Raw genomic sequence first — 25,951 nt, forward strand, 5'->3', positions numbered from 1 at the left:
CACGAGTGTATTATACAATTTCGAGGATTTGGAAATCAAGACATTTCCACAAGTTATAGCTTTGATGAAATTGTGTAGTGATCGCATTGCCGGATAGTCTCCCTTTGGCTATCTTCGATTTCGTCTGCCAATATATTCAATATATTGGGGTTTGTTGGGGTGGATACTGAGCATCTGTCGCAGCACGGACGTGTGGAAACACCAACAGGAGGCATGATACATCTCGAGGCGAGGGGTTTGAGTGATGGGGCAAGTCAGATACTCTGCGAAGAGGGCGTGTCGCGCAGTACCCAAGGCGGAAACCCTTACCCGTGGACACTTAAACGACAGCAACCGCCTGCATTTTCTACATGACCTGTTCATCGCGAAAGCGCATACTCTTTCGTCCATTGTAGTCCGTTGATACCAAAAGCACCGAACACACATCTATGTCCCCTTGCTATGGATCGCTCGCCCAGCGCAGATATTGAAGCCATTCGGCAGCTAGTGGCGAGGTATGCCTTTGCGATTGACAGCCGAGACATCGTGTCGCTCGAGAAAATGTTCATTCCACCAGCAGACGTATCCGAGAATGCGTTCGTCACGCCATGGGTCCCGTCCGAGGGTCAGGCGGCGACCGCTCGGGCCGATTCGGACCCTCACCAGGTTGCCGAGCGATCAACAGCGAGTGAGCAATGGAGGACGGCCCTGGCGTCGTTTGGTCCTAGCTTCCACTTCCTAGGCCAACACATCATCGACATCAAGGGCGACGAGGCCACGGGCATTGCGTATGCAGTTTGTACTCATGCTGTGGAGCCTGGGCCGCGATGGATTACGGTGCAGCTTGTCTATGAAGATGTGTATGCTTTCTGGGACAACAAATGGCTGTTCAAGAAACGAGACATGCACGGTCTCCGAGCCTACGAATCACCGCCTAGCATTGAGAGCTCGGCTGTTCTTCCCTTTGGCCCAGCTCATGATGCACCAGACTGCTGGGCGACATGGCGCGACTTCTGGACAAAAGAGAAGCGGGATGACACTCACGAAAAGCATTCTCAAATTTATTAGGTAAACCCTATTGCATGATCATCATATCATATAATCTAAGATTTGCGACCGTGGAGAGTAATTTTTCTATTCCGCTCCAAGAAATCATTGCATGCAGCAAAAAATAGTAGAGGGAACTTATCGTTGTCTACTCATCCCTGGCAGGTTTCCCTGCAGTACAAAGGGATTGAGGGCTCTGCATTGTGAAAATGGCGTATAGAGGGTCTTGAGTATGTCAAAGGCAAGTCCAATATTCTAAACCACCAATACAGACGCCAACCTTTAAAATAGACCGCGTGTCCATGGTGGGCCGCTGATGAGTGGGCCGAAGTATACGATGCCAAGTCGTGGGTGGCCCGTGTTTGGGCACTGATTGACGTCGTCATGAAACCAAAGGATCACATAGCTGTTCAGAGTATGGCCATTAACCGTGAGTGAATTGAATCATAAATTCGATTGAATCAGTCTGCCATTCCTAGTGGTGGCATGAAGAATGGGGCTGCGATCGTGAATTATGCCTCGTGAGACTGAGCCACGTCACCACAGCCTCCAAGACCATGACGGATACATGTGGCCGACTTAGGGTATGTCTAGGTGTAGTAGCATCCAAGTCTGGGCCATTGCAGAATCCCGATCATCGCCAGAAGTGGATGCCTTCTCCTGCTGCTATTCCTCATCGGAGACAGCTTCAAACATCACGTTCTAATGACATTGTTCGAGGTGTGCAGTGCGAATCGACCCACCTAGTCGAAGGGTGTGCCATGAGACCTGACGCGTGTTCGCTGAGAGATTTTCCTTTACTGTCGGTTGCTCTTCTGGAGTCTTTCCAAATGCATGAATAAGGTTCGTGAAACATGTGGCACACTATAGCTGACTCGCGACGTTGTCCCTGACTAAAAGTTTTGACAGAACCTTCACATGTACCCCGATTTTCCTGTGCCACTGGTGCTCAAGGCTTACAATCCGACTCGTCACTAGATCAATGCGGCTCCCCATCTTGTGTTAGCAGCCGCGACACCGGGACATCGACGTCTCCTGGCAATTGGAGGCGAGGCTAGAAAATGCCGTGGAACTTCGAGAAGCCCCGCCACCTACCAACCGCCATAGGGGCTCGATGTGATGTGGGCTATGATGTCTGACTAGCTTCTAGTTTATGTGATTTTACGGCTAGTCGGAGGCCGTTATAGCGTGGATCTCGTCGCCATGGAAGCTACAAGCGAGTCTAGAAGTAAATGCCGTGGGCTTGCAGAACGGTGAGTGCCATAGGGGATCGGGACTTATCCGAAGCGGCATTGATCTAGTCATTTAGTACCATGCGGGCGTTGAGATCGCAGCCGTTGGGGTGGGACAGGTAGGCGCGTTGTTGCGTATATAAGATCAGTCTGATGCTGATCATTCGGATTGGTATTGGTCTTTCCATCACAAACTCATTACATTCTCTTGACAAGTCTTGACCACAATCACTTCAAACACTCACTCATTGTTTACGAGTCTCTCTTTGGATACCCAAACCACTCTAGACGAGATAGGTTATACCTTCACTGCCTTCATTACAAGAGGACTTTGACTTTCTTTCAAAAACCACACTACTTTTTCACAATGGCTCGCTTCACCAGCATCGCTCTCTCCATGGCCTGCGCCATTGGCTACGTCTTCGCCAGCTCCGGCGACATGACCTACTATGCCCCAGGCCTTGGCTCCTGCGGCGAGACCAGCAACGAGTCTGATGCCGTCGTTGCTCTTGCACCAGGCCAATTCAGCGGCAGCAACCCCTGCGGCAAGAAGATCACCATTACCGCCAAAGGCAAGACTGCTTCTGCTACCGTGGTCGACAAGTGCCCCGGATGCTCTGAGGATTCCATCGATGTCTCGCCAAGCGTCTTCGAGAAGTTGGCTAGCTTGGATGACGGGCGTGTCAAGATTGAGTGGGAATTCTCTTAAACGAAGAGTACTGGGACGGGATAGATGATATTTGTACAAAGATGGAAATAAGGCCAGGAGCCAGAACCTAAGGATTGCAGGACATGACATAGGGTCACCATCGAAAGCCAAGGGCTTGTACATGCGATATGAGCCATGAAACACGTTCGTTACGAATGAACAATATGAACATCTGATAAATATTCAAACAAGCCTTGACCATGCTACGATGAAAAGTCAAACGTGATTAAGCTAGTTCCTTCTTCACTTGATGCTATACGTGTGCTCTTACTACTCGCAGCCCGTGAAATATGCTTTCTCAAGAACAAAACCCTGCCCATAAATCTGCACCTTCCTATATTGTAGAGCTGCGCCAACGCATGTTTTGATATTTCCCGGTGCTCAACTAGTCTTTCCATAGAACACATAGTGGGCTCTGCTGCAGTGACAGCTTGAGAGTTGGAGCTGAAATCATGAATATCTGTCTTGCAGCCTTGAAGGAAGGTCTAGGTTCCTCAAAAACGGAAGCACCATAAAGTTTTGCTGTTTGCTGCCTTGGAGCAGGAACATCGTAATCAGGCACTTGAAGAGGGCGACCACAAATCCGCACTCGCCGGAGTGGATCAATTCGTTCATATCATCAACACTTCTCAAGACACAAGGCCCCAACCCGATCTTTCTATTCAAACATATTGCAGGTAGCAAGCAGAGACCTTGACTTCTATCTCCTGTGACACTCTGCCTAACTGCCACCATCACTGCCCGTTCGGCCTGACGACCATTTTATCTCTTCGCAGCTGCCGGATCTAGACGGAGAGACTGTTGTTTTCACTTAACTCACTTTGATTTGGGGAGCTTGTTTCTCTTTCTGCTTGCGATTAAAAGCCATTCTGAGAGCTCAGTCGATTTTTCCTCGATATTTCATCCTCTCCACATATCATCACGAAAACCACTTCTCGCAATGGCGCAACTTTCTCGATAGGTATGCTTTTGATGCTTGGGGAAAGGTTACAAACACGGCGTGCCTGTCAATCGTCATGGCGAGAGACTGCTAGTCAATGCCTTCTCACTTACGAGCATCGATGATGAGCTCAGCAGAATCCCCATGAACGAACACATGGTTGAAAATCTGGGACCGAAACATAAAAAAAAGTTTCGACGCCGCTCGAGTTCCATGTTACTAGGTGGGTATGTACACCCCACGAAGCACACGGATCCGATTGGCCAAAGAAGCCATCATACGCGTGTACGACTACAAGAAAGCATTGAAGGGCCTCAAGCAAGACCCGCAAGCACTGCGAGTAGTTGCTGTAATGTACAACTGTGCGCCTGAGCAACGACCTTATTCCAACGACGACTACGTTTCTACGCTCTTCGAAAAAGGAAATCTTGGTCCCATCGCGTCTACAGCTACACGATTGAGGAAAAAGAGATACTTTTCTTCAGAGATTTCAGAAGTCCATTCGCCAGTACTTTTGCCACGAGAGCTCAGAGCAGTTTGAGAATGACTAAGGCATGGATCGTGAGACACGAGCAGGATGCGCTCAGCGTTGCAAGTCCTGCTGACAAGGAGCGTGCCAGTGGTCCATCTAAGCCTGGAGTTGAGCAACAGGTGGTAGTGCGAAACAGTGAGGAGCCACTGGAAATGAGCAAAGGTGGCGGCGCGAAAGAAGCAAAGCATGGCCAGTATACCGAGGATATAAATGTCTCAAAGGGGGCCCAGAATCACACCCAGCTAAATGAACGTGATTATAGAAATCAACAGGCCGATGTCATATATATGAATCTTGCTCATGCGAGCGAGGGACACCGAGGGCTCTTGGAGGAACTCAGTAGCTACGTTGATGATACGAAACGAGAAATTCTGCGAAACATACTTTGAGAAACAATTAGATGCCTAGAGTGATGCCATTCTGGTATCATGAACCACATGGCCGAAATCTTCCAGGTGAACCCCCCTGTCCAGACCTGGTGAAGACGGTGGCGACCCCTGAATGCATGGAAGCGAAAATATGCACCAAGCGCGGCTTTGGAGGGGCAGCGTCATACGGACGACACCAGAGCTGTCCAAGATATTCCATCGCCCTCCAGATCCCAGCCAAGCGACTCAGTTCCCTAGTTAGACTGCGACCACATTTCTTCTCTTTCCAGGCCTTGGATTTTCCACTCATAGACAACCTGCAACTGCGCGATTCCCACCCGCCGCCTCTCGTTGGCTAATTCTTGTTCGGCGCCAACAGCTACACCCTCAAAACACACCCCTCCGTCGCCGTAGCCCGCCATGTCCTCCACAGCCATCGTCTCGGGCGACGACGCCCTGGACCCGTCGCTGCAGTCGATCCTGGACCAGAAGTCGCTGCGGTGGATCTTCGTGGGCGGCAAGGGCGGTGTGGGCAAGACGACGACGTCGTGCTCGCTGGCGATCCAGCTCGCCAAGGTGCGGCGCTCGGTGCTGCTCATCTCGACCGACCCGGCGCACAACCTGTCCGACGCCTTCAACCAGAAGTTCGGCAAGGAGGCCCGCCTCGTCGACGGCTTTGACAACCTCAGCGCCATGGAGATCGACCCCAACGGCAGCATCCAGGACCTGATGGCGGGCCAGGCCGGCGAGGACGTCGACGCCATGAGCGGCGGCATGGGCGGCATGATGCAGGATCTCGCTTTCGCTGTAAGTGAAACACCCATGCGCACACGGTCTCTACGTTTAAGTCTTGTAGCAACAATGCTGACTGTGTCGCCGAACAGATTCCCGGTATAGATGAGGCCATGTCCTTCGCTGAGGTCCTCAAGCAGGTCAAGTCCCTCTCCTACGAGACCATCATCTTCGACACGGCGCCGACCGGCCACACATTGCGGTTCCTGCAGTTCCCCTCGGTGCTGGAGAAGGCGCTAGCCAAGATCAGCCAGCTGTCGTCGCAGTACGGGCCCCTGCTGAACGGGTTCCTGGGAGCCAACGGCACGCTGCCCAACGGGCAGAACCTCAACGACATGATGGAGAAGCTCGAGGGCCTGCGGGCGACCATCAGCGAGGTCAACACGCAGTTCAAGGACGAGAACCTGACGACGTTCGTGTGCGTGTGCATCGCCGAGTTCCTGTCCCTGTACGAGACGGAGCGCATGATCCAGGAGCTGGCCAGCTACGGCATCGACACGCACAGCATCGTCGTCAACCAGCTGCTGTTCCCCAAGCAGGGCTCCAGCTGCGACCAGTGCAACGCCCGCCGCAAGATGCAGAAGAAGTACCTCGACCAGATCGAGGAGCTGTACGACGAGTTCAACGTCGTGCGCATGCCCCTGCTTGTCGAGGAGGTCCGTGGCAAGGAGAGGCTGGAGAAGTTCAGCGATATGCTGGTGCACCCTTACGTGCCCCCGGAGTAGAGCGGGCCGTATCCTGTCTGTTTATGTCTGTCTGGAGGGGACGGTTATGGGCGTGGGCGACCTGAAGCGTGGTGCGTTACCATGATAGGGGAAGGCGTTGGGTCTTCTTGTCAGACTACGGTCTTTAGATAGTCACATACAGCACAATTACGAATAAACGAAATCACGTAAAACTCAATATTCAAGGATTCATCACATTTCTTCTTTCGTGTTTATTAAAAGTCATATTCATGCGTTGCCGCTGCTTCTGCGGATCTTCGCTACGTTGGTCTCTATAGACATCAAAACCAAGACAAATGCAGTCCATTCCTTAACCATTTCCGTGCAGTCCACTCTGCTGGTGGAATGAGCTCCTAAAACGCCTTTCCCCAAACTCCTAATCCCCTTTGCGATGCGGTGATTTGCCGGTGACAGATTCGCAATGATGCCTCCCTGGAAAAACACTTCGTTGTAACACTGGTGAAAATCTGAATGGATGGCTGATAATCCTCTGCTCTTCCTGGTGTCAGAGATCGATGCGAGAGGAAGACAACGGGTAGACTATGGCCAATGTTCCAGCCATGTGATGAGAATCAACTCCCGAGGCAAGAGCAGTGCGCACACGCGAGGTGCAACACTCACAATGTTCGGTAGTCGCTCGGCCGGTTGCGCACCCGTTTGTTCTGATGTCTGTTGGGGTTGACCGGCTTGCGGAAGTAGGCATCATCATCATTACTCGGCTGGGTGAAGTTGGGACGGTTAGGGCCCTGCTGGAACCCTCCGCGGTTGGGATTATTATTATTCATGTTGCCCATGCCCATGCCCATGCCCATGTTCCCCATGTTGCCACCGCCGAAGTTTCCTCCGAAGCCGCCGCCCATGTTCGGCGGGAAGCCCATTCCCATCATGGGATTCATGTTCATCATATTCATAGGCATGTTGCCCATCATTGGCATGCCCATGCCCATTCCCATGTTGGGGAATCCACCCATGCCCATCATGGGGTTCATGCCCATCATGCCGGGCATTCCCATCATGCCATTCATCATCATCTGCTGAGAGTCCTGTTGCCCTTGGGCCATTCTCATGGCTTTTGGGCCCTTTGGGATTTCCAGTGGCTCATCAGCCGGTCGCTTTTTTGACATTGGCTCTTCGGGTTTCTTGGGACCATCCCCATTGGCGACAGGGTTGGGCGTGGTTGAAGGCGATGCGGAAGACGCTGGCTGTTTTGGTGCTTCTGCCGGCGGCGACTTGATTGACTCTACGGTCGGCGATGGTGACTTGGTGTCAGCTTTGTTCGTTGTGTCGGCTTTCGTCTCTGCCTGGTCCGGTGTCGAGTCCTCGGGTTTGGTGGAAGGGACATCACCATCTTCCTTAGTTTCAGCGGGCGGGGACTGGGCGTTGACGGGGCTCTTTGACCTCTCCTTCTTGGCCTGCTCCTTCTCCTTGATGTAATCCTGGATCTTAGTAGAAGCCTCCTCGTCGGGCTTGAGATCATCTATGAGTACCCCATCTGTCTGGCAAGCAGGGCAGACAAAGTCACTCTCAATGAGAGCATTCGTGATGCAGTCATTGCAATAAGTCTTGTCACAGCATGGCGTTTTCATGGGATCTATGAGTAGTCTCTTGTCGATTGAGCAAAGCAAGCCCTTCTCCTCGAGCTCCTTGTCCCCATCTGCTGTTGCCTTCTGAGTGGAGGCAGCCGTCTTGGACTTGGCTTGAAACTGTTCCCACGAGGCCTTATCTGGTTCTGCAATGACAAAGTCTCCATCTGCATTCACCATGACACCGGCGGGTGGCTTGATTCCATCTTCACCATCGCCCTGCTGCAGCGCCGACTTGTCTACCGTCTTCAAGAACGAACGAGGAATACCAGTAGTTCGTTTGACCCTAGGCCTGTTGTCGAATTCAGGGTTGTCGTTGGTGGGACACACTTGTATCCAGTGGCCCTTCTGACCGCAGCGGTAACAGATGTAGCCGTTGGGTGGCTCGTGATCGGGCACATTGACGGGTTTCTTGGCCCCAGGCTTATAGACGGGGGCCTGATGAGCCATCTCCTCCTGCTGAGCTGACCATTGATCCGATTGGACCTGGAACATGGCTGCCAATTTCTCCTCCTCCGTCAGAGCATTGCTCATCTGCGTCAGACCTTGGGTAGAGGGCTTTGTCGTTTTGACCGTTGCCTCACGCCGCGAAGAGTTTTTGGCACTGTTGGGCATCTTTCCCGAGACGTATCTAGCGGCACGGCCTGCACCCGGTTTTGCGGGTGGAAGTCGGCGTGCGATGACTGTAGTCGAGCGGGGGATGATAGCGAGGTCATCTTCGTATTCTTCAAGATTGTCAGTCACGCTGGTTGGAGAATGAGTGGCGCCCGACTTACCTTCGCTTCCATCTTCGGCGTAGATAGCAAGGTCGAAATCAGTGCCATCACCAAGGCCGCTCAGCTTGATAATGTCACGCTTTAGCTCGAACACTGAGATACCTGTCCCGTCGAACTCGACCCGCGAGGGCTCCTTCTGCGACTTGAACTTGTAGAACACTGAGGAAGTCATTGTGAATAGAGGGGCAATGTGAAACTGGTGGGGAGGATAGGAAGACCGAGCAGGCGGCGTGTCCTGACGATCCCGTTGAGATGGATCTCAAAGAACAAAGTAGACGATGTGCTTGTGTCAAGACTACCAGATGTGAGGCGCAGGGATGCCAGTGCAGAGATCTGATGTTGACGGAATCCGGATTTCGTTCTGAGTGGGGAGGTGATGTAGATGTTTGCGAGTCGGGGTTTGCGTGTTTGCGCTGCTTTTTTTGCTTTGCGGTTTCTCTCTCTCTATGGTGGTGACTGTGCTGTCCCAATTTCTTTCAAGTGACCAACTGGCAAAGTGATGGACGGGAATCAATTTTCTGATTGTAGATTGAAAGAACAATAGAGGCCCGCAGTCCTCAGATAAGGAAAAAAACGAAAAGCAGCAAATGTGATGTACAAAGCCAAAGGCAAGACTTGGCCACCGAATCAACAGTTGTGATTGAAAGGTAGAACAATCTCCCTCCTAGTCCCAAGCACACCACTCCAAGAATACCGATCTCAACTTCTTGTTAGCCTTGTCTCCTCTCCAGCCTACCCTACGAGAGAAATGAGATGGGCGCGGAAGAAACGGTCACGATGGTGTTGTGCCGACAGTCATCGCTCAGTGGTAGTGTTGCGTGCGACACACGATTCACGGCCCAGCAGAGCTAGCACGCTGGCGGTTCACGAGGACGGAGGATACTGTGATCACACGGAACGCGGAAACGAAGCGACGGGATCGGTGAACGTCGCGCTGATGGCGATGATGAGGGCGAGGTCGTAGGGCGATGGAGAAGCGTCGTGGAAGGTGATGAGGAGATGAGATGTGGCGGGATGGGGGAAGCGGCGCGGGACGAGAAGGAAATGCGCAGAAGGAGCAGATTCTGCGCTAGTCCAGGCCCGTCATCTGATCACGTGCTGGCTCTCAAAACCTTCTCATTCTCGCTGCCTGAGCTAGGCCCCGAGATCGCAGGCAGAAGCGACATCTGACGAACTCTCCGTTGCAGCTGCTGGCAGCTGGCGCCATTGAATGAACTCACTTGCACTTTATTACCTTTCCAGACACTAAAGCCTAATACACTTTAAGTGCTTGACACCTGCAAGCAGAGCATTCTCCAGATGTATTGGTAAGAAGTATGTCTGCAGGATACCATTAAGTCTATGTGATACCTTTTCCCACTCTACCGTGAGTCTACTTCCAAAACGCCGAAAAGCAACGAGAACGCTTGCAATTGTGATGTAACCAACGCAGATGATGAAACGCGCATCTCATTCGAGCGCAAATGCCGACCAACCGGATCTGACTCCCAAATGTTTACCAGGCTCCAATCAACCTTCACTAGAATAGAAGCAATGCTGCCAATCCGGCCAATCCGAATGCAAACGAACGGAGGCCGCTAAAGTCGTACTTTGCCGCTGCGCTTGTCGTTCCGCAACAGCTCCTGCTGTATGTGACGTTGTTCAAGTTCGCTGCAGCTTCGAAGACCGATCCGGGATAACTGCCAACACTATAGTAGTCGACATTCAGAAAATTCGGTGCTCTGCCCCACGTCTTCAAGCAGTTCTCGCCTGCTAGACCCAAACTGCCTGTTCCGTTGACCGCGTTGGTCACATTAAGCTCTCCGCGAGCGGGCACCAGCATGGACGTTCCGAGCAGAGACAACTCGACATTCAAGTTGTGATTGGTAAGGTACAGGCGGTTTTTGGCGTCGTCATCGGACAAGTCCGGAGGCCGCTGGACTGTACAGGGGAAGTTGTTGTCAATAGGGTCGAATGGAGTTTCCCACATTTGTGAGAACTCATCCAGAAGCCAAGGGTACTCGGTCTGGTTGGCCATGTAATCCAAGAACATGACCACTCGTTTGCCGCTGAGAATCATCTCGGCTAGGGTTGGCCAGTCATTCAACGTCATTGGCACCAAGGGGGGCGTGTAGACATAGTCCAAAATGCCAGTGGACTCGATGTATGGCACATAAAGCGATGGGACAGAGCTATTTAGTAGTTAGCTCTGCAATACCGACATTGAATTGTTAATATTAGCTCGGAAAGGTGAGCACCTACTAGTTCCCGTTGCCTAGAAGGATCGTCACAACATCGTACGGGTGGCTGGCTACCCAGTTCTTCACAGTTGTCAGCCAGTCCGTAATAGGGCCAGCATCCAGGATATCGCAGCTGGTATGGCAGAAGTGTGGTTGTGAAGCATTAGTCGGCCACTGGATCTGGGCTTGGATGAAACGGACGCCATCATTGAGCTGATAAGTAACGTCGTACTGCTGGTTTGCCGCCAGGTTATTCGGGGTGATGAAGGGAGAGTTGTGGCAAGCCACCTCAGTGATGTTGCTGTACTTGCGGTTGCAAAACTCCGGATAGTTGTTGCACGGTCTTGTGTTTGTGACAGTTGGGGTCGCCATTGTGGTTGTGGAAAAGTTGCCAGTGGCCGTTGATGTAAGCGATCCGGTAAGGTAGGTTCTGGTATCCGACGATGTCGAAACCCTTGATTGTGAAAAGTTACCGCTAACGAGCGAGGAGGCAACATCTGACATTGTACCCAAATCCTGAGTCTCTTGCGAAGCAAATGACAGGTACGTCCCTGTTGGAGTTTCAACCTCCGTGACGGAAGCTGTGCCTGTCTCCGTTGTTCTCGGGTCGTCGACCGTGATCTGCCCGAGAGCCCCAGCGCAGGCCATAAGCAGGCCTAGCACCCGGATCGCCATCTTGTGGTGTATGGCCGTGTGTGTACTTGAGAAGGATGCCGCAAATACTGGTACAAGAAAGCGTACTACAAACAACACATCCTCTACCGAGAAAAGTGCAGATGGCAGAGGTTGAAAAATGACTTGTAGGCGACGTCAGAAGCTACGGCTTTGAGCTAGTAGTTGGTACCGTGGGACTGCCAAGGGTGTCCAAGCAGAGACGCCAATGACCCCGAGATGTCCGGGATATATTCAATGCGTGCTTTCGTTGATTGACAGAAACGAGTGATGAGGAATTTACTGATCTGAGACTCGCTGGGCAAGGCCGTCATGAAAACGGGCCAGACAGGGTCCTCACAGGGTGGTGGGCGATGGGCAGATGGGATGAATGGGTACTCCAGGGTACTTCTCATTACTGCCCAGGGATTTGCTACATCAAGATTTCGGCACGGCGATTGGCAGCGCTATTTGGGTTGCCGTGGACCCGGCAGCAGCTACGCGTCCCAGCATTAGGGGCTGGACTGGTCGGCACCGGCACTGGTCAAGGCCTGAAGGGTCGACTATTACCTCCCACCTGAGAGCTATGACGTCTTTCCGCCGAGCGTTGCTGTTAGTGTTGCGTGCTGTGGAGCGATTGGCGGACGGCTAAGTCTTTCTTTCATGCATATCTCGCGGCTAGCCGTTGATCTGAATCAGTGTGCCGACGAACATCATTACCTTCAGTTGTTTCACGAAGAAAAGTCTGTCTGCCAGGATCTCAAAGCCGCCTAGTCCCCTGTGGAAAGTCGGAAGTTGGGAAGGTCTGAACCAGACACTGGAGCATGTTGCATGGGGACGTTTGACAAAAGCTTAAAGACGGGCTGAGTCCGCCAAGTAAGCGCCGGAATGCCGGGTCAAGCCTAAAAAGCTGCCGTAGTCCAGCGCAGGATTGCGGTTCCGAGTTCCCTGACACCAACCAACTCCTCATCGGAGCTGGGCGATACGATGCCCACAGGGGCACCCGGGGCACCCCCTACCGCCCTGCTTTGGCGAATTCAGTCGAATGTCAGTTTCGTTGCCGCTCAACAGCTCTAGATGGGCAGAAGGCCCACGCAATCAGGCCGTAACCAGGCTGCAGGTGCTGCTCCGCCACTGCACGGAGCAAATGGCGGGACACCGTCCAGGGCCTCGGGGACTCTAGCTAGAGGCTAAATCTCAAATACGGGTCCTGCAGCAACGAACGGACGGATACATAGGAGTACTTCTGGCCAAGGCCCACGTCACTGCCTGCAGGCTCAGTACCACAGTAGATTGAGACCCTGGTGATCCTGATCTCGTCTCTGGATCGTCCGTTTTGGAGATCTCGAGGGGCATGGGATGTTTTCTTTCAGCAAACAAAACTAGTCTCTCTCACCTCAAGTACCCCGGCCTACCAATCCAACCCACGAGCAGGCTCAAGTCAGCTGCGGCCTCACCAGTCTCGTCGACTCGAGCAGCAACTACTCATGGCACTTCCAGGATTCCGCAAGAGACGTGCTGCTGCGTCTCCGGGCGCAGACGACGTTAAAGATGGCCCTCTGCCGCAAGATCAGCTCGACATAAAGAGAAGAACGAAAACGCGGCGAAATGCCATCATCACATCCTGTTTCTGTTACTTGGTAGCAGTGGTATTCCTCATTCTTGTGAGTCTCATTTTGTGAAAGTCTGGGAGCCACCCCTAATTAGTCGATCAGGTCGAAGTAGGCAATACCAACGGTTCACGTGTGCGAGGCGACATCTACTTCTTCAGATTGGATCTGGCAGATATCATGCCCTCTTCAGTATCCGGGTTGAGCAGCTTGACTTTGACAAACTCAATTGCGAGGACTCTGGGGTTACATGATTTCTATCAAATTGGTCTGTGGAACTTTTGCGAGGGATACGAAGATGAGTAAGATCAACGTTTCCGGATACATTTCAAATCAACCACGCTGACTGGCTATACAGAGGAATTACCAGTTGTTCAACGCCTACGAACCTTTGGTGGTTCAATCCTGTCGAGATCCTGCAGAGTGAACTTCTTGCGGGTGCATCAATTGCCTTGCCCAGCGAGGTCAACACTGTGTTGACCATTCTTCGTATTGCCTCACAAGTGATGTTCGGTTTCTTCCTAGCAGGCCTAGTCTTGAACTTTGTCCTTATGCTGCTCGCCCCGATCGTACTCTATTCACGGTGGTGGAGTTTACCGTTCTCTCTCTTCTCATTCCTTGCGGCTTTGATGGTGATAGCTGCCGCTTGCGTGGCCACAGTCATGGCGCTGGTATTCAAGTATGCCTTGACATCGCAGACCGAGCTCAACATCGTGGTTGTCATTGGTACCAAGATGTTTGCCTTCATGTGGATCGCCGCCGGCTTCACACTTTTGGCATTCCTCATCCACGCGGGCATGGGTTGCTGCTGTACATCCCGCCGCGATATCCGCACTGGAAGGAAGGGAGGAAGGAATATGGCAGCATCGCCGAGCACTTCTGAGAAGCCGAGCCGTGGTTACAACCTACCCACATTTGGAAGGAAAACTGTTGCTTCTTCAGCTTAAAGGTCTTGAACGCAGAAGTTTAATTCCAGCTTGCGACTGGTATTCTTCTAAGCACGTATAATTGAAATTCAATGGAATCAAATGGGAACCGACAGATCGGTATTTGTACCAAGTATTGGGACAGGAGTAATGATATAGACATGGAGGGGAGTTCTTTAGAGGATATAGCATAAAATGGCAGTTAGTTTGGTTAAATCGAGCGTTAGCCTTCTTGATAGTTAAAAGGAGCCAACATATTCTGGCCGTACTTCGTTAATCATGCTCAAGAAAAGCAACTGACCCATTGTAAGACTCAGAAGAGTCACCACAGGTTGTTCCTCGGGTAAGATTCACGACGTAGAATCCCCACCGCCCCCATTTGTCACAATTCCGCCAACATTCCAGCTTCGCAACCTTGTCGAAGAGGTTTGCCCCTTCCTCCTCTTCTCAACGGAAACCTAGAGCTTACTGGTCACGAGTGGTGGGAGACAGCGTGGCTAGCACTACGTCCTTTTCTCTTTCAAGATATTCCTCAAACGTAGTCAATCGGATGCCATACTTGTCCTGAAGGGCTTGTCCGTCCAATTCGAGGAATTGCCGATTCGCCCACAGTTGAAACCTCTGCACGCCGACCTTCTTGGCCGCCTCGACAACCTCCTCTGGAGTCCGCTTCCTAGCCTTGACCTCCCGGCCGCTGGCCTTACTGAGAGCCTTCGCCGTATCTTCAGGCGTCAGGTTCTGGCAGCCAAGCTCGATCTCGTGGCCTCCGAATTTCTCGGGGTCCAGCAGGGCTGCAGCAGCGAACTTGCCAATGTCGTCCACGTCGATGTGAGCAATCGCAACGCCCTCGTTCAGCGAGTGCATAAGTTCGCCCTTCTCCCTCATACCGGGATAGTAAAGATCCGTTTCAGGTAGGAGATAGTTGGTGTGAAACCAACCCGGGCGGAGGATCGTCCACGACTTCAGCGATGGCTGCCGTACCTCCGACTCGACAGCAGCCTTGGACTCGTAGTACACGGCTAAGCCCTCCTTCTTGTTTTCTTCGTCGTCCCACTTCTCTCGGTCGCCGGTCCAGAAAGCAGTCGATACTACAACAGTCTCGACGCCGGCCTCGATGCTCGCTTGCACAACCACGCGAGCCTGGCGCACCTCCGCCTCCTTGTTAAAAGGAAGCGGCACAAGGAATAGACCCTTGCACCCCTTGGCTGCTTCGCGAAAAACGTCGTAGTTCTCATTGTCCCCTTGGAAAAGAACCACGCCCTGCTTCTTGAGGGCTTGGGCCGTGTCCTTCTCCGGGTCTCGAACGACCGCATGGACCTTTGCGCCAGCCGCGAGAAGATGCTTCACAGTTGCCGCACCCTGCTTGCCCGTTGCGCATGTTACGAGATAAGTGGCCATTGTACTTTATACCTAAGTGTGGTGTAGTAGTGATAGCTATATGTTTTCTGTCAAAAAAGTTGTAGTGAATCTTTACCAGGTAATATCACTCTGCTTGATTTGTAATACCGTCCAGCGCCTGTGCCACACGCTGGCGTGTATACAAGCGAGGCATTAGTATTGGCTGCAATTGCTGGGCTCATGGCTGCAGGTTCGAATGTCTGTCAGCCCAGGTGAAGACAGCTCCGCCGGCGCTTTACGTTTTCGCTATGACCAACCCCTTTAATACCACGAGGCAATAAATTCCGAAGGCAGCTCGCGACAGCGCGAAGCGTATCCGTTTGCCGGAAAACGAGTATTCAGCTGCATTTTGCTCCAAATTCTGTGTTTATAACCTTTTCGCCGCTTGCAACCTTGTTCCTTTAGATGGGACGGGATGGAACCATAGCTGGCACAACTGTCCTATCCCCAGCAATATTATAGCTCGCCCGATCCTGACCCGATACCGGGCTAGCTCCGACTCCCCCGCGTCCCACCCCGAGATTCCATATAAGCGGGCTGATTTCGTGACTTGAGAAGGAAGAACGTCATTTGAAAAGCACCTTAGATCCTTTCGCTATCGACGCTCCTTGGAGAATCATTAAAACCACCGAAGCCATCTTCTCACTTCATCATCTCAATAACTATACAACACCATCGAGCTGCCCGCCCCAAGATGACCAATACAAGCGGCTCAACGGCAACGGGACCCCTGATCTCGGGCATAGCTCACGTGAACCTCTCGATCCCCGTAGGAACACTGGACCACGCCAAGTTCTTCTACGGGCAGACGTTGGGTCTGACGCCGCGCGCCGTACCGGTCGCCCAGGTCGACTCGCTGGCATGGTTCGACATCGCCGACTCGGGGCAGCAGGTGCACATCTCATACCAGAAGCACGACCAAGACACGACGGTGCCGAACTCGAGTCGCCATCCGTGCTTCCGTCTCGGCTCGCCCGAGGCGCTGGTCGCGCTGCAGAAACGCATCCTCGCACACCACCAGGAAGGCGGCAAGGCCGCGCCGATGCACTGCGACGAAGTCGGCGAGAGCTCCGGGGAGAAGACGGCTGAGTATCCGACGAGATTCTTTGCCAGGGATTACTCGGGGAATCGCCTGGAGTTCTCGCTTTAGTTTGGGGCCAGCGCGGGAAAGGGGGAAGGTGCTGCATTCGCCGAGGTTTAATTCCTGTTATGTGACTATTTTGTGGCGGAGTGTTTTATCTCGCCAATTGGGAACTCTTTGTGAGCCAGTGAAGGTGGAGATCACAAGTGTGCATACTGCTGGTTATCGGGGTGATTGTCAGTATATCACGGGGTGCGGCTTGATGGTACTCAGCGCGGACGGCTGTCAAGTTCAGACTGAAAATTCCGTTGCTATTTATATTATGCCAGATCATAACTCATTCCATCGTCAGAGCTCCAGCCCATAAGCTGCAATTGCGGTCCCTGCCCAGATCCGCTTCTTTTCGTCGTCCGTCAGAGAGGCCATGTAGCAGAGTCTCTCGACCAGCTTCTGCCACTTGCCCCAGGCACCGTCAACCCCCACAGTGCACACAGGCCAGTCGCTTGCGAACATGATACGCGAGGGCCCGAAGGCCGCGAGCACAACACTCAGCCACGGGCTAACTGCCTCGAAGATCTCTTCTGGGGATCTCTTCTTAAGTGAGTCGCTCATCTCAGGGAAGCCGCCCGAGAGCTTCATGTAGACGTTGTCGGCCTTACTGAGTGTGAACATAGCTGTCCGCCATGCAATGTAGGACGTGTCAGTGAGGACGTTGTAGACGGTGAGATCGGGCTTGCACATGTGGTCTAGTAAATCGTAAGCAGTATTTCAGAATGGCAAGGCACAGGGCTCTTACTGATGATAAAGACGACCTTCTCGTTGTCTGGGACTCCCTCATGTGCCCGATCGATCATTTCGACAGTCTCCTCCAACTGAATTCTGCCGCGTTCATGTTGGTTGACGCCCAGGTCGAAAACCAAGCCCTTGCGTCCAAGAAGCTTCAAACTCTCGATGAAATTATCAGTCAGGCCCGTCCCATCGGGCTTGTCCTGCAAGAGGTATCTGAAGCCCCTGACCTTCTTCCAGCTGTCTCCGGCTTCCTTCTGCGCTAGCTCGATGTACTTCTCCATGGCCGCAGGTCCGCTCGGCAGAGGGGCCCAGGGAATGTAGGCCGCACATAAACTCGCATCTTCCTTGGTGTGGCCTTCGCCGTCCTTGGGCTGGCCAAGAGCAATGCGCTTCAACCACGAAACTTCCTCGAGTGGATACTTCCAGCCGCTGCCATCCTTGACCCCGGCTTCTAGGTCATTCTTGCGGTCTGTCTCCAGGAAGACGAAGCCCTTTACAGGGTTTGGGGACGACGAGAAAGCAGCTTTGTATTCCTCAAGAGAGTGTTGTTTGGCCAGGGGACTGTCCGGGGTACACCAAGCCAGCGTCTCAAGCTCTGACTTGGGGTAAAGGTGGATATGAGCGTCGATGATAGGGATATCTGAAGCCATGTTCAACGGTCGAATCCGGTACAATACGATGCCCCGTGTGGTGGTCGTTGTAATTGTAACAACGTTATATGTCGAGGTCTGTCTGCTGCGATTTCTTCAGAGCTGATACTGTTGTTGAAGCCTTCAGCTGTGTTGAAACTCTAGCTCAGGAGAGAGCTCCAGGTTCAGGAGCAGTCGAATACCCCGCTACTTGCTGTTGTCCACCGCCCCACCGAATTGGACGTCGATCATTGCACCGAATACCGACAACTCAGGAGGCTACTGGAGGGTTAGGGGATGGTTTGGTGGACAACTCACTAAAACTTCTTTTCCTTGCATAAAATCCCCGTCGGGTATTTGCTTCACAAGCTGTCCTAATTCAATGCATACCAGGGGGTACGTGATGAGGACGGTCTCGCGCCACTTCGCAACCACAGATAAAGTTCTGATTACCAACACTTCACTCTCTACAACAGCCTTCGGGAATTTGCCTAACCTGGACTTCTTACCGGCTTTTGGTAAACCTGATCTTGCAGCAAGCTGACCGTACAGGGTGCAGTGAACATAGGCATGTTAAAGTCAGCGTGTATGCCGTCAGCTACCGGACGGCAAGGTACGGTATCTTGCACTTGCAGATTCGCGCTCTGTGCAAAGGAGCGCCTGCATCTGTAATATGGTAGAATGAGTGAACGAGGATGGTCTTACGTAGCCTCACAACGTTGGCTTGTCGAATCTTAAGAAATCCCGATTACCAGCCGGACAGAGTCTGACCAGTCTTCATCAACCCGATTTGAGCAGCCATCATACGGCTTTCATTCTCAGCTTCTAGGGAAGGCAAAGATGAATGGTGACGAAATGAGATATTGCAAGACTAAACCACATGCTTTGTGCTGCGCCAGCTACGAAGGACAGGTGCGGGTCACTTTAGTTCAATGTTTGCATCGAGTTCTTGATGATGAGGACAGATAAAGTCCAGTATAGATTCAAAAGTCATCTAAATACTAGTTAATCTGATCATCCTATCCCCTGTTCTTCATCACGGTGGCAGGCTCAGACCTTCCATCAGCCAGTCTAAGACCACATATTGATATCCCCAGCAGCCGCCCTCACGACGGCTTGCTGTGTTTTGTTTCTGGAGCAGGTCGAGAATAGTTGTTCGTCCGGAGACGAATCTCGTGCTCTAGACAATTGTCAGGGGAAAAGTAGACAATCGCACGACCGCAGAAGGTGTCCACGGTCGTGGGGGCCGTAGCATCGACCCAGTGGGCGGCACGCGAGGGCGCGAGCACAAGACCGGCTTGAGCTCGCCCGCGTGGATGCAATGGAGCAACAAGACGAGCAGCAGTGCAGCAAGGGTGTGCACGCATCTGGCTGCTCGGGAATGAATGTAAACGGCCTTCTCTTCTACTGTTTCTGGCCTGTCGGCATAATTAATTATCGGCTTGACGGGAACCCCCCGGTCAGGCAGGTCTTCACGCTCGCACAACCATGCCGTTGCGGCGGGCGCTGTGCGAGTAGTACTCCTCCTCGGACTCGTCGCCACTGGAGCAGCTCTCGGAATCGCTGTAGCCACATCGGGCACCACCGCAGTCGATCTTGACACGGTCGCCCTTGCGGGTGATGCCGTATCGCTCGCAGGTGCAGTTGCTGCAGTCGGAGCTGGGAGTGCTGTAGCCGGAGAGCGATGAGCTTGGCGAGGAGCTGTCGGAGCGGTAGGACAGGCTGGAGCCGCTGGAAGAGACGGGCGAGCTGGAGAAGTCGTTGATGTACTCCTCCTCGAAGCCAGTGCTGCCGAAGCGGGCGGTGAGCTCGTCGATGGTGCCCTCGTCGCAGTAGTCAGCATCGAGGATGTGACGGGTAGCATGGGGAGAAATTGGCTTTGGTGCCTTGATCTGCGATGTGGAGAGAGGACGGCCCTTGGGGATGTCGACGGCGAGGGAGCCACGCTTCGACGATCTGTGCTTGGAGTCCTTTGACGAGGAGTGCTTCGACGAGCTCTTGCTGGAGCTGTGAGACTTGGAAGACTTGGAAGACTTGTCCTTGGGGACGTCAAGAATGTTCAATTCTCGGCCGGTAGTGGGCTCGACGGTCGAAGCCTCACTGGGGTTGTGCGAGACATGGTACCCATCGATGATGTAGTAGTACCAGTAGCGCTGACCAGCCTCGAGATTGCCCTGAAATCTGAAGGTGCCCTTCCACGAACCGGACTTGGAGGAAGACTTGTCCTTGGAGAGCGGGAGTTGGCCGACGTAGTTGTCCCAGGAACCAAGCAAATGGACGGACTTGACGCCAGAAGAAACGCGAAGAGAGAAGGAGAGCTGAACGGTCGACATTCTGAATGATTGATGTTGCTGTTGCAAATTGACGTTTCTTGGAGTAATTCAAGGGCTTGATGAGCAAGAAAAGCTAGGATTTGGTTTTTATTAGGAGGGTATTCGTTGGTGATTAGGGAGTATAGTTGACCGGCAACTAGTATGCAATTTTGGATTTTTTGGTATAGGTTGAAAATTAAGATGTGAGTAGAGCGCAGCTCTATCGATCACAGGGAAACAGAAAAGGGGGAAGAGAGAAAAAACGAAAAACCAGCTTTTGAGGATTGAATGCTTGCTGGAGAAGAAGAGAAGAAGAGACGGAAATGAGAGGGCGGGTTGGCTATTATTATAATCATGGGGGCCAACAAGTGAGGCCACAGAGGCCCGTTACTAGACCGTGGCCATGACCATTCAGGACGTCGCCGGCAGTCATCCGCAGACTAGGCAGAGTCTGTAGAGGTCCACATGGGGGAGCAGGCTTCTCTTTGGTCAATGATGCATATCAACCCATGGCAATATCACTTGAGCACATGTTCCCAGTCCGAGAAGGCGTTCGGTGCAGCACAAGACTGCGGTCTTGCATGCCCGGCGGCTAAGCACATTGGGTGACCCAGGAAACCATGGCGACCTCTGTGCGATGGCTGAGCAAAAAATAGAAAATCACAGAGCATTGGCGGGGGAGTCTGGCCAGCTAGACCTAAACAGGATGCGCAGGCGTCTATAGCCCAGCGCTTATTGGCTCAAGAGAAGCGGCCAGCAACCAATACCAGTCTTTCGTCAACTCGCCTATCATCTATCACACGCGGTTGACGAGTACTCGGCCAATGATGGCGCAGCATGTCTTGTTGATGGCTGCAGTGGACTGCATGCACAGATCTGCATCTCAACTTTGAAGAGGGGCATACGTTGGTTCGGCAATCCGACAGGACAGCTCTGGCAGGAAGAGCGACCAGACATGGCAACACAGCCAGCCAGCATGATAATACGACCAGGGAGCTTCCTGGCATTCATGTACGAAGTGCATATCGTACGCATTTGCATGTATGCAGGCTGTCATGTGGAACTCATTGTCATTGACTGAGCGGTCCAATGTGCTTGATCAACGATGAACTGTAGATCGGGCGAGTCAGGAGGCAGCAAAGCTGTGATGCTGCAGAAACCATGAACAGCCAGACCGACATCCTGCGTAAAACCTGGCAGAGATCAAAATGTGGCGCCGACATTTGCTTCACTTGATGGGCATTACGTGCCGGGAAGTCTTCGCGAAATAGTACAGACGCCGTACCTTGAAGTGCCCGGGGCTGTTGCGGCGCATGGTCAGATTCTAGACTATGATAGTCGTAAAGCAGAAGCTTCGGTTCGGGTCCCTTAGGAGGTCACGGCCTTCTAGAAGTCAATGGCACAAACTATCGTCCCAACTATTCTATGCTTGTTTGATAGGTACTCGATTGAAGGGCGTCTTGGCTTGTCTGCCTTGGCCTGCCTGCCCCGGTGCCAAGTTTGCGTGCTAAGTCGCCGGGCGTTGATTTCGGCGGAATGAGGTGAGATGGGCTGCGTCGGCTTCATGCATGCAATTCACTAGCCTCGGCGGGTATGTAGCGTCAGTCACACAACGGACGTACGGTCCTTTCACAATCATGATCCCACTGGCGAAGGCTGGATCGTCTGGGGCGTGCAGCGCAAATATTGGAAGCGTGCCAATGCCGAAAAGTTGTTCTAGAATGGCTGTGCTGAGTGACGACGCTGTGAGCTTGTACATTTGTTCGGTTACTTCCCAGTAGAATGGAAACTGAACACTGGCAGGACTGGTACTGGAAAATGTGCTAATCTTCAAGTCACATGACTGATAAGTTTAGGCAGTGTCTGCCTAAGCCTGCGTTACCAGCCGGCGTGAACCTGCGGAGAGCGCAGCCGCTTCTTGTGATAACTGGAAATCATAGTCATCAGCTCACAACAACCACCGCGTCGCAACGCGCTTACAGAACATCTGCCTGGACAATCGACCAGCTCCTTAAGTTTGACTCAAGACTCGACCATTACTTGACCACCATCTTGTTTTGGTCCTGATCCTACCGGTCAATCTTCCAAGGTAGTTCTCCCGAACTGCTCAACTTGGAACAAGGTCTAGTCCTCGAAAGTTCGGCAACGTGAATCTTGTGTAAGTGCCCATGCGGATCTCACTGCAACCTTCCCTCCCCCTAACGCGTCATTCGGCGCCTAGGTGTCACCAATGTCCTATGAGTCTTCAAGTTGACACTCCAACTCGGCTCCCATGGTTTTTCCACCTCAAGCTTGCTTGCATATATCGAAATTCTTCAGCGGCTATCCTGCATGCTGACCAGCTCGGCAGGGTAACTCTCCACCTAGGCTCTCAAGGATGGGCGCAGCGCAAGACACTGTCGATGACAAGCTCGTCAGCGCGGTGACTGAGTATGTCAAGCAGTATATGGCTCTCTACGATGGGTCACATGATTTCAATCACATACAGAGAGTCCTAGGACTTGCAAAGCACATCTACGCCCAATCTCCCGCATCGTCAGGTCTTGATCTTCAGACCGTCATACTCAGTGCTCTCCTCCATGACGTTGGAGACAAGAAGTACTTAAAGCCAGATGAAGATGCTTCTACCTTAGTCTATAAGCTTCTTCTGTCATATGGTGCTGATGAGCAACTTGCACAGAAAGTTCAGACAATTTGCCTCGGTGTCAGCTACTCCAGCGAGATCAAGGATCCAGCTCGGGTGCAGAATCTCATCAAGGAACATCCGGAGCTTGCCATTGTCCAAGATGCTGATCGTCTAGACGCCATTGGCGGAGTCGGCATCGGAAGATGCTTTACCTTTGGGGGTGCTCGAACTGAGCGGTCCATGGACGAGACGGTCAAGCATTTCGATGACAAGTTGGTGCGGCTAGTGGGAATGATGAAGACTGAAGTTGGACGGCAATTAGCACAGGAGAGGACGGAAAGGCTGCTTCTCTTCCAGAAGTGGTGGGATGAAGAAACCGCCTTCGCGGCGACTGCATCTGCACCAGCATAGTCTCATACTCAGATGCCTCTCCGGCCTCACCAATAGACATAGATGGCAAATGAGAGAATGGACACAATTCCAGTCGTCTTCTCAACAAGGCCGCGCCTAGAATCCCCAGCCCGCCTATACTGAATCAACGTACAGAACCGTGGATAATTGATAGCATGTTTCAGATAATCATATACTGTACGGCAGACTTTCCTCGAGGCTTTGAGCATTTGTAAGGCTATCGACTGTCTTGTCCAACCTCTGACAGCTTGTGCCCCGACTCAATCTATTTGCTTGGCTGCTGACCAGGGTACACCGGAGTAAGCTGATTTCGGTGTAACCGCACTTTTGGCGCAGCCTTGGCAAGATGTGTTATGTCCTCGAAGCCATAGCCGTAAACCTAGTATTTCCAACGATACTCCTGGGATCTATGATGTTTTCTGCAAGTTCTTTTCGGCCTTGAGATTATATTTGCCCCAAGGTCCTTAATCGACGGACGTAATAAAGAGAAGTTGGTGCTCTCGCTGATTTTCTGACCGACCCGGTCGGCTGCTGCGGCGTAGACCGTATCCGTCAGGCCCGTGTAACGACCCTTGCAGCTGCATGCATGTAATACTGAAGCCACTGTTGGCCATGTTCTGGATTGCGGACCGATGCACAGAATGGCAGCCCGAGAGGGTCTCTCTCATCGCTGACGCTGATCTCAGGCTATTCTGCCTCTTCACATCTCTCTCTCTTGTTTGGATCGCAAGTCGCGCCTTCTTGCACCCTGATGCGCTTCTGGCTGGTACCGCCAAAAGCTGCTCGGCGGTCCTAAAATCCCTCGATTATAGTCTTCGCCCATGACCAAGGCTCTTTTAAAGTCGCGAGGCTAGTCGGTCTTACGAGGCCCGAACCGTGTTCGCCATGTTGCTGCGCTCGCTCTCCAGGAGATGCACGCTGCTCATTCTCTCTAACCTGTCGCTAGCGATTGCCGACGATCAGATTGAGAACACCCCAGATGCTGCGATCGAGGACGTCGCTGTACTACCCGATGGCTTCAGCCCCCGTTATTACCTAGGCGCCTCGCCAGCGCGCCAATTTGTGAAGCGACAGCATGTAGCGTCTTGCGAGTCCGGAGAGCATAATTGCTTGGATCTTGGTCCGTTGGGAGCGGGAAAATGCTGCCCGAATAGTATGTACTGCTATTTCCAGCCTGACTGGGAGGTGGGCTGTTGCGGGCAAGGCGAAGCCTGCGACCCAAAATGTACCCAGACAACGAGCTACTACTATCGGTGGAACATCACGAACACTATAACTTCCTTTTCTACGCTACCTAGCTCCACGGGCACGGTACCAAAAGTCATCCCAACTTTGATCACATCCACAGCGGAGGCGTGTAAACCCCGGAAATGTAGCTTAACTGCCTTTCTATGTCCATCACAACTGGGAGGTAACTGCTGCGACAATGGTCAAGTATGTGCAACAAACGGATGCCAGGTAGCAGTATCTTCAACGCCAACGCTGGTGCCCACGCGCGGGTGTGGCGGGACTCCCAACGCATTCTCTTGTTCCATCGGCGGAGGCTGCTGCCAGACCGGGCAGGTCTGCACCGAGTCCAACAACCAAAACGTTTGCTCAGGCGAGGCCTCGATCCCAACACCATCGGGGGCCACCATATCCTCAGACAACTCGCTCTCGCAGAGCTCCAAGGCGGGCATCGGCGCGGGCGTGGCCATCGGCGCAGCGCTCGTCATCGGGGCCGTGACATGGTTCTGCATCCGCCGGCGGCGCACGGAGCGGCGGCGACGCTCGGCCGCGTACGCGCGGAGCCAGCAGGGCCCCACGCCGGGCGCGGACACGACGGTGGTGGGCTCCATGTCCGAGGTCAGCGGGCCGACGCGGGGCCAGCGCATCCACCCGAGCGGGCTGGTCTACGACTACTTCGGGCCGCAGGCGACGGAGGGCCCCTACACGCAGCAGGAGGGCACGCCGCACGAGACGCCCGGCCTGGCCGAGCGCGGCGTGCCGCTGCAGCCCCACGGGCCCGGCGACATCGTGGTCCCGGTCGAGATGGGCCCCGGCGCCGAGTCCGGCATGACGGCCGCGGCGACGACCCGGCGGGGCGCCGCCCTTGCCCGCGGCGCCAGCACCCGCTCCGCGGCCACCGTCGGCTCGGCGTCGACGCGCAACCGCGACCAGCAGCAGGACACGCTGTACGAGCTGGACGCCGGGTTCGGCAGCCCGTCGCCCCTGAGCCAGGACGAGGCGAGGCAGGCGGCGCAGTCGCCGGAGGAGCCCATCTCGCCGGGCTATGGCACGTTGGACGTGGACCATTATAGGGATACTCATTAATTTCATAATCGTAGTCAGAAGGGAGTGGAAGAAAGGGGGTGGTGATGAAGGTGAGGAAATGTACGTATGAATGCATGGACCGCAACGTTGTCACGATATTTTATACACACACTCTCTGTCTCTAGCATAGCATGATCAATGGTATATATTACGCCTATCTCTGAAACATGTACAATTGACAAATGAGGCCAAACGATGATGGCGTGAAGGATGTCGAGATCCTGACCCAGAAAGCATTCTTTTCGCCTGCCGTCTATGAATGTATTACGCATATCCAGTCGAACGCCCGAACCCCTGATGGCA

General features: G+C 53.1%; 12 protein-coding genes across 12 annotated transcripts; 7 read left to right on the forward strand and 5 right to left on the reverse strand.

Annotated features, from left to right (window-relative positions):
* Positions 1–441: 441 nt before the first annotated feature.
* On the forward strand, positions 442–1,047 carry JN550_001824 (uncharacterized protein; the record flags this gene model as incomplete). Its single annotated transcript, XM_049313051.1, has 1 exon — positions 442–1,047. One exon carries the CDS (start codon positions 442–444, stop codon positions 1,045–1,047), a length of 606 nt encoding a protein of 201 aa, XP_049175885.1.
* Positions 1,048–2,625: 1,578 nt separating this feature from the next.
* Positions 2,626–2,967, forward strand: JN550_001825 (uncharacterized protein; the record flags this gene model as incomplete). The annotated part of the gene is made up of 1 exon (XM_049313052.1): positions 2,626–2,967. The coding sequence occupies one exon, from the start codon at positions 2,626–2,628 to the stop codon at positions 2,965–2,967; it is 342 nt and encodes a 113-aa protein (XP_049175886.1).
* Positions 2,968–5,227: 2,260 nt separating this feature from the next.
* Positions 5,228–6,324, forward strand: JN550_001826 (uncharacterized protein; the record flags this gene model as incomplete). Its single annotated transcript, XM_049313053.1, has 2 exons — positions 5,228–5,614; positions 5,692–6,324. The coding sequence occupies 2 exons, from the start codon at positions 5,228–5,230 to the stop codon at positions 6,322–6,324; spliced, it is 1,020 nt and encodes a 339-aa protein (XP_049175887.1).
* Positions 6,325–6,941: 617 nt separating this feature from the next.
* Positions 6,942–8,855, reverse strand: JN550_001827 (uncharacterized protein; the record flags this gene model as incomplete). The annotated part of the gene is made up of 2 exons (XM_049313054.1): positions 6,942–8,632; positions 8,684–8,855. 2 exons carry the CDS (start codon positions 8,853–8,855, stop codon positions 6,942–6,944), a joined length of 1,863 nt encoding a protein of 620 aa, XP_049175888.1.
* A 1,347-nt stretch (positions 8,856–10,202) lies between these two features.
* On the reverse strand, positions 10,203–11,577 carry JN550_001828 (uncharacterized protein; the record flags this gene model as incomplete). Its single annotated transcript, XM_049313055.1, has 2 exons — positions 10,203–10,854; positions 10,925–11,577. 2 exons carry the CDS (start codon positions 11,575–11,577, stop codon positions 10,203–10,205), a joined length of 1,305 nt encoding a protein of 434 aa, XP_049175889.1.
* A 1,463-nt stretch (positions 11,578–13,040) lies between these two features.
* Positions 13,041–14,110, forward strand: JN550_001829 (uncharacterized protein; the record flags this gene model as incomplete). The annotated part of the gene is made up of 3 exons (XM_049313056.1): positions 13,041–13,217; positions 13,269–13,465; positions 13,522–14,110. 3 exons carry the CDS (start codon positions 13,041–13,043, stop codon positions 14,108–14,110), a joined length of 963 nt encoding a protein of 320 aa, XP_049175890.1.
* Positions 14,111–14,554: 444 nt separating this feature from the next.
* On the reverse strand, positions 14,555–15,487 carry JN550_001830 (uncharacterized protein; the record flags this gene model as incomplete). The annotated part of the gene is made up of 1 exon (XM_049313057.1): positions 14,555–15,487. One exon carries the CDS (start codon positions 15,485–15,487, stop codon positions 14,555–14,557), a length of 933 nt encoding a protein of 310 aa, XP_049175891.1.
* Positions 15,488–16,181: 694 nt separating this feature from the next.
* On the forward strand, positions 16,182–16,637 carry JN550_001831 (uncharacterized protein; the record flags this gene model as incomplete). The annotated part of the gene is made up of 1 exon (XM_049313058.1): positions 16,182–16,637. One exon carries the CDS (start codon positions 16,182–16,184, stop codon positions 16,635–16,637), a length of 456 nt encoding a protein of 151 aa, XP_049175892.1.
* Positions 16,638–16,916: 279 nt separating this feature from the next.
* On the reverse strand, positions 16,917–18,007 carry JN550_001832 (uncharacterized protein; the record flags this gene model as incomplete). Its single annotated transcript, XM_049313060.1, has 2 exons — positions 16,917–17,314; positions 17,365–18,007. The coding sequence occupies 2 exons, from the start codon at positions 18,005–18,007 to the stop codon at positions 16,917–16,919; spliced, it is 1,041 nt and encodes a 346-aa protein (XP_049175893.1).
* A 1,451-nt stretch (positions 18,008–19,458) lies between these two features.
* Positions 19,459–20,319, reverse strand: JN550_001833 (uncharacterized protein; the record flags this gene model as incomplete). The annotated part of the gene is made up of 1 exon (XM_049313061.1): positions 19,459–20,319. The coding sequence occupies one exon, from the start codon at positions 20,317–20,319 to the stop codon at positions 19,459–19,461; it is 861 nt and encodes a 286-aa protein (XP_049175894.1).
* A 2,356-nt stretch (positions 20,320–22,675) lies between these two features.
* Positions 22,676–23,335, forward strand: JN550_001834 (uncharacterized protein; the record flags this gene model as incomplete). Its single annotated transcript, XM_049313062.1, has 1 exon — positions 22,676–23,335. The coding sequence occupies one exon, from the start codon at positions 22,676–22,678 to the stop codon at positions 23,333–23,335; it is 660 nt and encodes a 219-aa protein (XP_049175895.1).
* Positions 23,336–24,220: 885 nt separating this feature from the next.
* JN550_001835 (uncharacterized protein) lies at positions 24,221–25,648 on the forward strand (the record flags this gene model as incomplete). Its single annotated transcript, XM_049313063.1, has 2 exons — positions 24,221–24,455; positions 24,936–25,648. 2 exons carry the CDS (start codon positions 24,221–24,223, stop codon positions 25,646–25,648), a joined length of 948 nt encoding a protein of 315 aa, XP_049175896.1.
* Positions 25,649–25,951: the final 303 nt, after the last annotated feature.

Source organism: Neoarthrinium moseri (assembly GCF_022829205.1).
Source record: "Neoarthrinium moseri strain CBS 164.80 chromosome Unknown scaffold4_Wmoseri_CBS_16480, whole genome shotgun sequence".
Classification (NCBI taxonomy): Eukaryota; Fungi; Ascomycota; class Sordariomycetes; order Amphisphaeriales; family Apiosporaceae; genus Neoarthrinium; species Neoarthrinium moseri.